Below are 12,362 nucleotides of genomic sequence, written 5' to 3'. Positions count from 1 at the left end.
CATACTTTGACCTGCACGCTTCAGCACTGGAAGCCATGCCATCCTAAGGGAGGGACCTTTGCAAGCTCCTGGCTTAAATGGAGACCAAATCCCAGCTGACAAGCTTTCTCAAATTTCTGCTGTGTTTTAGGACATAAAAAGTACAGCTTGGTACCATAACCTTGAAATTGTTGCCATTCCCCGGTCTAGATTTTGTCCCCCCAGGGCAGGATCACTTTGTCCCTAAGCCACTCTGGCCATACCATTATCGAGTTTGTCGTCTCCAGCAACCAGATTTTCCTAGTCTCTGCTGTCCTGGCAGCCAGTTCTTCCCACCCAGCAGTGGGAATTGCTGAAGAGAGGCAGCAGGGGAGCCACAGCAGTGCCCCTCCTGGGCTAAGTGATGCTGGTAGAGGTATGCCTTTCCCCTCTGCCTTTTGTTTCCTTTGGGGCAGGGTGGGCCACCCTTCTCCCAGCCCTAAGGACATCTTAATGTTCTTCCTTCTCGCTTCACTCCTTTTGTTGGCTCCCTCGTTTGTCCAGTCACCTTAACAGCGGATGTGTGGTACTTGCTGCTCTTTATAAGCTATTGCTGTTTCCCACAAAGGTGTTAAGGCTGTTAGCCTGGCTTGCCTCCTGTCACTCAGGGGTCCAGTTTCCTCCACCTCTGGCACTGCCCATGTGTTGGAGCACTGCCAGGATTCCTTACAGAGCAGAACTACAGATTCCTGCCCTACACAAACCCCAGGAGTGCTTTTGTGGTTAGATTGTTCCTGGGTTCGCTCCAACGGCAGTAAGGCTGCGCTAGGTTTCTCACACCCTCCATCAAGCATCATCATACAGCACTATTCTGTCATGCTAGGCACCACCACATGCCTCCTGGCCCACAAAGAGGATATCCAACTGTAAGCCAAACAAAACCCAAGGTATTATGAGGCTGCTTTCACCTCATGTTTGAGGATTATTGGAAATATGAATTCTTATATCTTTTAAGAAGCTACGTAGCTCCATGGACTGAGCCACCATGGCAGCATTCCTTGAGCCATCCTAGACCCATGTCAATCACAGTTGCAAGACCCTACCTCACAGCTCCCACCAGATGGCTACCCACTGAGGTAGCCTGCTCTGTATGGGGTGAGCCCGTAAGCAGAGTGGTTGTGGGTCCGTATATACCAGTCTGACCCTGGAGACAGGGAAATAACTCACAAAGTATAAGCGTAGCCCACACTACCAGCTTTTAAACTTTCAGTTTCTTCACCCTCATAGGGAACAAAGGCCAAAGGTAGCAGTTAAGTGGTAACATGCAAGAACTCAAATCTTCAGAGAAAGCCACACAAACCAAGCAACCCACCTCTGACACAAACCAAACAAAATAAAAAGACCAACCCGTAAACAGGTATGCTGAATGAGTTGCTACTCAAGCATAGAGCAGACCCTTCCTTTCCAGTCCCTTCAGTTCAGCTTCACCATGGAAATACCCTCTCATCACTTACGAAGTTTCTGCTCTGTATCAGCTTTTTCTGTATTCTAATGATGCTGATCATTAGATAAATGAATGAGATAGCACCACTGTCCAACAAGCTGAAACAAAAATTTCCAGAAAAGACCACCTGTTCTTCAACAAACCATCAACAAATCAGTAGATCTTCCTTTCAGGGCTTCCAGATCTCTGCTTTACCTACCTGACACAGAAAGAGAATATTCCAGAGTACAAGTATAAGGTTCCTGAAAAGCTGCAATTACATTGTAGTGGGCCAATTGTGAAATATTCTCCCTGTTTCCATACAGGCATGACTGATCATTCAGGAATAAGGTCTATTGTTTCTATCCTAAGATTGTTTCAACGTAACTACCCCATTTTGACATGCATGGTGCCATTATTTGCATCTCAGGAAACATTTACAGTACCTCAATATACCTCCAGATTTCTATGAGGCAGATCTCAGACATCTGATTGTAAACAAAGTTATCATATGTCCAATAAAATTAGTAATTTGAACTTGCATCTAATATTCAATCAGGCAATCCAAGTCTATGTCAACAAAGGCACAGAACATTGATACTCAGATGTGGCTCCTACTTCTCTTTTCCTAGTTCTCCTAAAGCCTAGCCAAGTCATGACTGAATCAAAATTTGTTTGGGAAAGAAGTGACAGAGACCAGGCAAGCAGTAAGGTATCTAGGTATTTGTTTTCCTTATTGGACACAGTACCAAGAGGACTCTTCACCCAGCTCCTTTAAAAGAAAGAAAACATTTTCTTGATTATCTTTTAAGAGACACAAATGATCAGTATTTCCTACTCTAACTGGAATTTTCCAGAGAAGTACAATTAGCCACAGCAATTTATTTAGGAAAAAAGTTTACTCATCGCAGCTGTAATACTTTGTGTAATAGTTTCAAGGGCTAACTAACTGACATAATGGAAACCATACAAAGTCTTTACCACGGTCTGTCACAGATGCTTATTCTCCCCTGAAACATAGGTGGTAGAGTACATGTGAAATAAACATCTTTCAAAACCAAAATGAGGCATACAGGAGAGAAGCTTGTATTTCAAGCAGAAACTATAAGCTAAGTCAGTGGATAGAGTAAGCATTTTTTTCCCTACTACAGTTAAAAAACAAATTATTTTAGTGAGGCACCTGAAAAAGAATAAAAAGGTCTAAGCTAGTAGACTATTAAACAGTACTATAAAATTTTTTAATTACTTCTGTATTTTGAAAACAAAATATTGAAATACACTGACAAATCAGTTTCAAGTGTCTTTTGTGTTACAGATTCATTTTATTAAAAAAAACCCTGTTTATAGGGCAGCTTTTTCCTTTGCATTTGTCACTGTTCCTTGACAACTTTTGGAACAATTCAAGGAGAGGTGGAATTGCCCTACATTCTTGCAACCTTTATGAAGCATTAGTGCCCAGAGAGAAAGCTCTGAATCCAGTAACAAGAACTCCACTATGATAAAGTGTACCCTGTCCTAACAGTATGTATACGCTCCAGGCTAGTCCAAGCTTCATTTTGACAAGCCCAGTAGATGTCAAGAGAAAACACAGGAGGAAACTGAGGGTTCTACAGTAGAGGAAAGAGGTATAAAGCACACATCCATCCAAAGCTTTGGTTTGCTACTTGGAGGACCGCTTTCATTTTAATTGACAATTTAAACCTACATAACATACACTCAAAATGGTTAGAAAAATGCATCAAAGTTATTTCAGATGATAGTATAATACTGACCTAAAGTGTTACTATATCTTCAATAGCATTGTTTTTAGCAGATAAACCTCAAGATGATTTTTAACCCGTTTGTCAGAGTAGACTATAGCCTGTGAGTACCTTGTCTTTATGACAGTTAAAGCATGGGCTTTTACAAGGCTTATTCAGCTACTTACAATGTTTTAAAGAACAGAGCACTTATAAAGATCACATTCAAAACACTGTTTTTTAGAACGTCATGATATTTTAAAGAGACTAACAATTTATTCAATGTAAATGCAATATCTAAAGACGTGGAGTTCCAAATACACATCCAGTCTGTCATTTCCAGTTTTGTGCAAATTAATTTACTTAAAATAATTTCAAGGCTAGCACAGTGTCATATAACATCCAACCTCCAAAGTTACAGACTGATGTTTTTCACATCTGCTTGAAATTAGACTTCCCAGTTTTACTAAATTTATTTAAAACAAAGAAAAAAACCTGTAAACAATTACTGTAACAGCAGTTAGCAACAAGAATGGGTGACAACTGTCAGTATTCAAATATAACTTAAGTTATGCCCTTTCTTTGTGTCAACTTTTAGTCAAATATGTAAATAAATACAAGAACTAACACAAATAGAAGTTACCACAACAGGAAAATGCATTATATGCTGCAATTTGGAATAAAATACCATACAATTTTGGCTGCATCATTTGGAATATGTATTTCACTGCTTACAACACTTTGATGCTAAACAGTTTAACCTTTTTCTTTGCGTAGAGGACTACACTCTTACTCACCATTAGAAATGTGTTTTGTAATTAATTTTTATACTAGTATATTAAGCTCCTAAATGTGAAAAATGACTCAAGTCATTTAGTGAAAGAAGATACCATAGGCACCATAATATTATTTTTTTTCTCTTTAAACAAAATCTGGTGATGAACCAGCAGAAACAGGATGAAAATCAAAAGGCACATTCAGGCAAAAAATAAACACAGTTTGCATGATGCTGTATTTTTAAAAAAATAATTTATGCTCTGAATAATTGATTGGGTCAGGAACAAATATTCTGGCAGATTCCAATCTGTCAGAAAGTAAATTTTGTAAAAACTATGCAATTCAAATTATATAATTTTTTAAAATGTTAAATTTTGTTTGTTTTAAGGTCAGTATAAGGCTTATGACCAAGTGCACATTAAGGAGACTGACTATCCAAAACCTCTAGTTTTCTAAGTGCATAGAAATACAATGAGAAATCAAGATATTCCTTGCAAGATGTATTCTTGTATACGTGCAAATCTTAATCAAGTACTTGAGCGTCTTTCAGGTCTCGGAACACATTTCACAATCGCAGCTCTCCACAGGGCAGGGGCAAGTAAAAGGCTTAGAGTAGTCACACTCAGAATAAGAAGATACACCTGAAAATTGCAAATAAAAGTCATTACCCCTCTTAGTTACATGGTAAACTAAGAACCAATTAGAAGTTTGAGGAGATCAGACTCTTCTAGATGGTGTCGTCAAAAGACTTCACCTGTCTGCCTAACAACTATGCTTATTGTTACAAAAGCAAACAAGTGCATGCTCAAATCATCTAGTGATTTGTTTACCTGAAGATACAATCACAAAAGCAACATTATGAGCTTATAGAAAAACAATTATTTACACCTATAGTAATTTTGAAAGCTTAATGTTTGCTAAAAGGTCAAAAGCCAAACGCCTCTTTATTACAAAAAAAAACCCAACCACAAAACACCACAACAACAAAACCCACCCAAAACTACTCTAGTTTAATGATATAATGGCAACATTCACTGTATAAAACAACAGTTTGCCACTAAAAAAAAACCCCAAATAAAATCCCTTTAAGTCATACTGCACATCTTCTGAAAATGATCTTAATTACATCGTCTGAATTAATCTTATAAAAGAGCAGCAGGAAGTAGTTTTGAGGTCTCAAACAGAAGAATGACTTTTGGAAATTTCAGAGCTACATAAACCTCTACAGTAGATTATCACGTGAGAGCTGCCACAGGAAAAAAATGGAAGCCTAAAGGCCTCCAAGTGCAGTGGGTGGGCCCCTAAACTGGTTCTGTGATCACGTATGGGTATCTTGAAACTCTATACAAACACAGTTTATAACTCCTAATTATATGCAGGAGCAAACATGAAAATGAGTCACCTATACACAATGCTGTTCACATGTGGGTAAGTTTTTCACATGTGCTTTATTTGGAATTTGTTCCAGCATTATATAGCCCACTTGCTCAAACAATGAACAGCTCAGAGCGCCAGCAGAGTATTTTTGAGAGCAGAGACACAGAGGAGAAAACAGCTAGCACTACAAAGTGAGGTCAGTTGTTGTATCTCTACAGCCATAATTTACTTAATTTCACAAAGCAGACTTCATCTTGAAAAAAATAATGTTCTCACAGCTTCAATATAAAACTTAGTTTAAGACTTCCCTCCATGGGGATTTTTTCATGACTAGTGAAAAAGCTTGTTGTTTCTTCTGCAGAGGATTTTAAATAAACAAGCTTTGCAGGTAAAGATTACAAGTTTACTTGTTTAAGTGTTAAGGCAATTTCCACTTCACCATATCTGCTCTGTAGTTCTTATTTAATAATATTTCCTTAGTCAAACCCTATACTTTCAGTTACCTCTTTCTATAGCGGTATCAAGATTTTAAAAGCAAAAGCTTCTCAGTCTTAGTGACGTGGGTGCTATCTACAGCTCACTGCTCAGTTAATAAAGAAATTATAAGTGAGAGCAGTTAAGGTAAAGCATTTATAACTAAGCTATTTAAAACTAAACCCTGCTATTTAAAATATTAAACTACAGTATGAAACAAGTAAAAAACAGAGCCAAGAACACTTGTCAGGGACATAAATGTCTCCATTTGTATGCTAACAGTTGAAGGATGCCACAAAATTGGAATGTATTGGTATTTCAGATACACTGTAATACAAAATCCCAGTAAAATATTCAGGTGCAAAAAGCAAAGTTAATAACTATAGAACAGCTTACCTCCCGAGATATGATCCCTGCTCTGCGTGCTCTACTTCCCAGAACAAAAGAGAATTCACTGACTTGTGCCAGTCCTGCTGAGACAATCCACTTGATATACTGGCTGGTCTTTGGAAGAATCAGAGAAAGGACAAGCACTGCCAAGACAAACTTTAAAAACGTTGTTTTTTGGGGTTGTTGTGGGCTTGTTTTGTTTGGTTGGTTTTTAAATAACAGAAGTGTAATAAAGAAAGCAGTACAATCTTTGTAAGATACATAGCATCTAATGCAGTAATTCTGGACATAAACTAGTACACTTATAAATGCATCTTCTGTATTAATGCCAAAAGAGACAAATGTACATTGCACAGTAAAAAGCAGTATCTTGTTGACTATAATAAAAACACTTGATAATTTTGTCACAAATCTCAAGCTAGATAGGTAGATGTTTCTCTGTGTAGCTTAATTTCAAATAAAATCTTTCATTTTTTTAATACCCTAAGAATGTTGTATCAAAACGTATTCTAATCAGTAAGATTCCTCCAAATACGGATTTGCATAAAGAAGTAACATTCTCTGTTACATCAGATGTTCAGATCTCGCACAGAATTTTCATTAGGGCATGCAGCACAAAGATTATTTAGATTATTAAAAGATAAAAAAGAGAAAAAGAAAATACCTTCATTATGACCACAGACAATGTAAGGAATAGTAAGACCGTGAGTTCATAGATTACAAATGTGGGAAAAACATGAAGTCCTAAGAGGAAAGAAAACAATGTTTCAAAGTTTAAGGACAACACCATAACTTGATCATTTTCTGAATTAATAACAGATTTAATTAAGACTCTCTTCTCAGAAACAAACAAACAAAAAGCCCTGACATACCTACCAACACTACCTACTCGATCACTAAAGCACTTCCTGCGCTATCCAACCATTTTTCCTTTGGAGTGGTTTAACACAAACAATATTCTCAGTTGAGTTAAATTGTGTATGACTGATGCACGAGCACTTCTGTTTATGAAGTTTTCTCTTTTCCACACCAGTCAACAATCCAAATCTGAAACACACATCTAATGAAAGCTATAAAAATACTGCAGGAAAATAATTCCTTTGTTCTGCACTGCGACTATAATGCACTTTGCTAGCCATTTAACATTTTTGTATGAGATGGTAATGGACTATCACTATGGGACGAACGTGATATTCAGTATTTGTATAGGCTGCAGCCACAACAGAAAGTGTAACTGTTTTGATCCCATGACCCTCACTTGCAAACGCTGAAAGTCACATGAACCGGGAAAGTCACTTAGACTGGAATTGGGTCAAGTCATAAACCCCTGAGCATGGTCTAAGAATTGAGGAATTATATAAAACCCCATTGCTATGATGTTGTTGGGGTTTTTTTCAGGGGTGAGGTGTCTCTTCCCCCCCCATCCCCCCAATTCTTCTGTCATTTTACTTTGTTAGTTGTATGAGGCAAGATAACAAGAACCATAAAGAACACAGAAATTTAAAACTAAATCCCACTAACATTAAACATAAGAAAAAGAAATACTTGCTGAAGAATTCACACAGAATCATGGAAATATCAGGGTTGGAAAGCACCTCTGGAGATCATCTAGTCCAACCCCCTGCTACAGCAGGTTCTCCCAGAGAAAGTTGCACAGAGTCGCATCCAGGTGGGTTTTGAATGTCTCCAAATAATTAGTCCTGGAGTCACTCAGAAAGAATGTTACTCAACTGACTAAGTCCATTTTTTCCTCCTAGGGTATGAGGAACTTGTGCTGGCAAACATAACTGTATCTTTGGAAGCTTATTGCTCTTTCATAAAAGCTCTTAAAAAGAGGAACCAAAACAGGGGTGGTGTTCCTCATAAATCCATAATAGCTCCAGTTCCCCAACCCTATTATTTCTAGTGAAGGACAAGACAGTTTAGTTTTCTAAAGCATGAGGCATGTAAATCAATGCTGTAACTTCTTACTTTAATGCAAGACAAGTTTTCATTAATCCTTCCTGCCCTATAGCGCACCACAGATCTGGAGAACTACAGAAAACTACGTCATTTCTCTTCTTGAGTGCACAAGAGAAGTTACTTACAGTAACTTCACAATGATTTGCTCATATGCACATTCCCTTCTGAACGGAAACATACATCAAGTACATCAGATATTTTTATGCAGGTAATATACCCAGTCAGCATGTACACACCCTGTTTTATTTCTTAAATTCCTTCCAACTACTGAAGCATAAATGCAAAAGACTATCAGAATAAGGGGAGAGATAGCAGAATAAGAGCGATGAACACCTCACCAAAAAAAGAAATCCAAATGTGTGTACACATGCACATGGAGGGACAAGTAGTTTCTTTTTTTTACTGTGTATCATATGCATGTTGCTCATTCACCTTTAGGCTTATCTCAGAAACATACATGAAAACAACTAGAAAACTACAGCCTATAACAATGTCTTGTTTGGCAAGAGGGCCAAAGCTCTGCCACATCTGGAATTGAAGATTTCAGGGGGAGGCCCAGTGCTCTCATCACTCCTGGTGGAGATACCTTTTCAGTTCTGGCACAGACAGGCAGTCTGAAGTCCATTTGAACTGTTGCCCGACATGGAGATTATTACCATATTCCAAAGAGCTGAGGCACAAACTACCACAGATTTCTACCAGTCCTATGGGGGTAAGTGTCTGCAAGGTGAAGCAAGCCTTAACCTGTTACATACGCTATTCTGAGCAAGCAAACCAACATCCCAGCACACAGACACATTTCGGGGAAAATAAATCCCACCACAGTGAATTTCATGGTTAGACTTTTGCCCCAGCCCTAGATGAAAACTTTGGATAAGGCCAGAAGTCATATCAGACTACTATGCAGGGACATGAAGCCTCCCTGACAACACGAACATTATCAGAAAGATTAACTTTGTGAACAGAAAGTGCATGAATATGGACATTTATTTCAATGGTTTTAATCAGACTTCCTGACTAAGCTCAGGAGTCATTACGGACTTGTTCTCTAAAATGGAAGAAATGCTTCAGTTGAATAACTCAAGAACTTCACCACTGTTATCAGGTAGCACATGGCATGCTGGCCAGTCACCAATAGTTAGGATATCACTTAGGTACATTTTTACAGAGCTGAGCATAAACCACTGGACTTCAATTCTAAGCAGTGTTCTGGGATAGCTGGAATGGAGGCCTTGAGGCGCAGGTGACCCTGCATTAACATCAAGCCAAGAAGCACTTGCTTAAGTTGGTCTGTGTTCTTCTATGGATGATTACAGGCAAGATTTTGCACATTCTTTTTATAAGTACTTTTTTCTTAACAAGAAAACTGTCTCTCCCCCCTAGTTGGACAGGTTCCACCGATCTGCTGGATAATTGCTAAACAGCATGCAAAGATCCAAATGTCACGACCACATCTTGGATGATCCAGCATCAAGAAAAGGAATCTTGGAGATCCTTGATGGCAAACAAGATTACAGAAACCAGAACTCTGTTGGTCAAATCAGAGCCAGCAGAATTACTTCTGACACATCCTCAAGACAGGACATCACTCAGAAAAATCACATTAGCAATGCGTTAGGATGCTGTCTCCAGTAATAGCCTTAATGAACCTGAGATCGTAGTTAGCAAATGCAATAAATGCTGCATCCCTGGCTAGATTATTACGCAGTGGAGAGGGAAAGCAACATTCATTTCTATCTTTCTGCAAAGGGGAAAACCCTCTTGATTCTAATGCCAGTTCTGAAAGCTTGAAACCTCCAAGTTTCATTCAGTTCCATGCAGGACAACAAAGCAGTAGAGCTGGATGAATAAGAGATTTATGTCACCTAACAAATTCCAGTTGGGATCTTTCTTTGATTTCTCTCAAATTCAACAGAAATGTTAAGAGGCTTATTAGAGAAACATTGAGCGTGTGTTTGTTCTGGACAGTGGTAGCACTGACAGTGTCAGCATCACCCATCTTCTGAAGAAAAAGACCTCATTGATAAAGAATTTTCAGCGTCTTGCATTCATGGTCCAATGCTGACCACCCAGAAGGAAAACATGGAGCCTGGCAAGTGACTACATCTGTGCAGCACATTGACAACACACCTTGTAGACTGTCAAAAAATAATTTTGTCTACAAAGTAATTATAAGCCCTTGTATACTGCCTTTAAAAATAAGTCAAACAGTCTATGCAAAGATGCCTTCCATCTTTCCAAAAAACAACCAAAACAAAATGAAATTATGCAGAGGTAGAAAGGGAAGGATCTGAGTACTAGGTACCAAAACAGAAATGAGAAAGTTCTGACAATGTGACTGTAAGGGACCAGTCCAGATAGTCTCTCAAAAATGTTAGTGAGGACAGAGACTAACAGAATCTTTCTAACCTCAGAAGACAGCATAGAGAGCGCCAGAAACCTTGAGGAACACAGACAGGCCTAAATGAATGTACGGAGAGTAACTCAAAATGCAGTTGTTAATGCCTAACTGCAAAGATGTATTATTCCCACAGATGCACCCATGCATAAATTTGAAAGCAGTAGCATTACACAGGTCAAGCTAAGGGCAGGACCACTGTTACAGAAATTACACGAACAAGTACTATTCAGCCCAGCTTTTAGGCACCAGAAGGATTTCTGTAGTGAGAACAGAAAAGCAGGCATTTAAAACAAGCAATATAGGAACTAACTTTTCCAAGTGACATATTTAGAATCAGTTTTCAATTAAGTTGATTTTTTTCTGTTTACTCATTTACTCTAAAAGGGAACAGAAGTTACATTACTGCAGTAGTGTACCATCCCACCTGAGGATCTCAAGCGTATCTTCTCTCTATAATAGGGTGCTTGCTGCGTATAGCAACAAGCCTTTTTAGGCCAGAGAGAAGAATCCTTCACTGTGGCTTTGACATAATTCCACATAGTGAATCTCCATATATTTATAGACACATATAATTTGCATGTGTACATATGTAAGTAGAGAGCAAGCAAGAAGTCTTTTCTTACTAGATTTCTTCTTGAAAAGTTCAAGGAATCATTTTTATCCTGCTCAGGTTTTCTTTGCAATGTCACATCACTCCTTTTTAAAACCTACCTCCATGCCACCCCACAGAACTTCCTGTTAACCACAAAATTTGAAAGCAGTTGAAAGTAAAGGGGGAAGGGTGAGATAATATTTATGGAGAGGGTGGTGGTCGTGGTGACGGTGTTTGGGGTTTTGTTTGTGTGTTTTGTTGTTTTTACAAGCAAGCATTATCACATTCTGTCAGAGACTTATAACATAGCTCCTTTTCCTGATTTTTAGCTAACTTTCTTCTGAGGCAGGAATGACAACCATTTTCTGTAAAAACATACAAACTTGTTAGGCAATTTTATTTTCTTTCCCTTCTTGCAATTAGAATGATAACAACAGTTAAAAGGATTATTTTTTTTTATTCTGTGCTAGAACTACTGAAATAATTTCTTTACAGTATAACATAGGCTATACGGAGTGCTGCCAGCATGCCAGCTGAGGTCTTGCTATTTTCCTGTACTCTCAAGTCTTATCTCTAGTTTTAATTTACGTAGTCACAGGAGCGTAGGACAGTATTTTTGTTCAATCCCTTGTAAAATTAACTTTGGGCTTATAATTACTTGTCATGCTTTGTATCACAAATAACATTATCTGCTCCATCAACATCTTTATTGAAACACATACACAGCTTAACCTGTGAGCATTTAGCAATATCTCATCCAACCCTGTCAGATATATGGGCCTGAAAGTTTTATCACTGCTCACTACTTTCCTCCCTTTATTAAAAAATAAGTTATTCAAATAAATATATATATTACTAAGCAATCTGACTGAACAGCACAAGGTATTATCATGGGCTGGGTTAAAAAAAAAAAAAAAAAGAAGACTGGCAAGCATGACTAGCATGACTATTTCCTTTTTATTTTGACAATCCCCAGAAACAGGTTTAGTTTCTGTTATGAGACAATGGGTATTAGACAGATACATAAGAAAAGGCATTAAAATTATGCTGATGATGGGACTTCACTATTATCTGAATAAATATATGAAGATAAATAGAAAACTTAAAACCAGAAGAAAAACCAAGAGTGGTCTGGGGGCAGGGGATAACAACAAAAAAAACCCAACCCCTAAGGATGTCCGAGTAAGCACAGGCTGAAGGAGGTTGGAT

At 38.1% G+C, this 12,362-nt stretch overlaps 1 protein-coding gene across 2 annotated transcripts in view; it reads right to left on the bottom strand.

Annotated features, from left to right (window-relative positions):
• Positions 1-2,739: 2,739 nt before the first annotated feature.
• TMCO3 (transmembrane and coiled-coil domains 3) overlaps positions 2,740-12,362 on the bottom strand; it is a 36,049-nt gene continuing 26,426 nt past the window's right edge. For both annotated transcript variants that reach the window (XM_056328908.1, XM_056328909.1), the window contains 3 exons: positions 6,863-6,942; positions 6,205-6,354; positions 2,740-4,598 (listed from right to left, as the gene is read on the bottom strand). In XM_056328908.1, coding sequence (XP_056184883.1) covers positions 4,485-4,598; positions 6,205-6,354; positions 6,863-6,942 — 344 coding nt within the window. In that variant the 3' untranslated portion in view covers positions 2,740-4,484. The remainder of the gene's footprint in view (positions 4,599-6,204; positions 6,355-6,862; positions 6,943-12,362) is intronic.

This window comes from Falco biarmicus, chromosome 2 (assembly GCF_023638135.1).
Source record: "Falco biarmicus isolate bFalBia1 chromosome 2, bFalBia1.pri, whole genome shotgun sequence".
Taxonomy (NCBI): Eukaryota; Metazoa; Chordata; class Aves; order Falconiformes; family Falconidae; genus Falco; species Falco biarmicus.
Note: the sequence above shows the minus strand (reverse complement) of the source record. Positions and strands in the feature narration are given on the sequence as shown.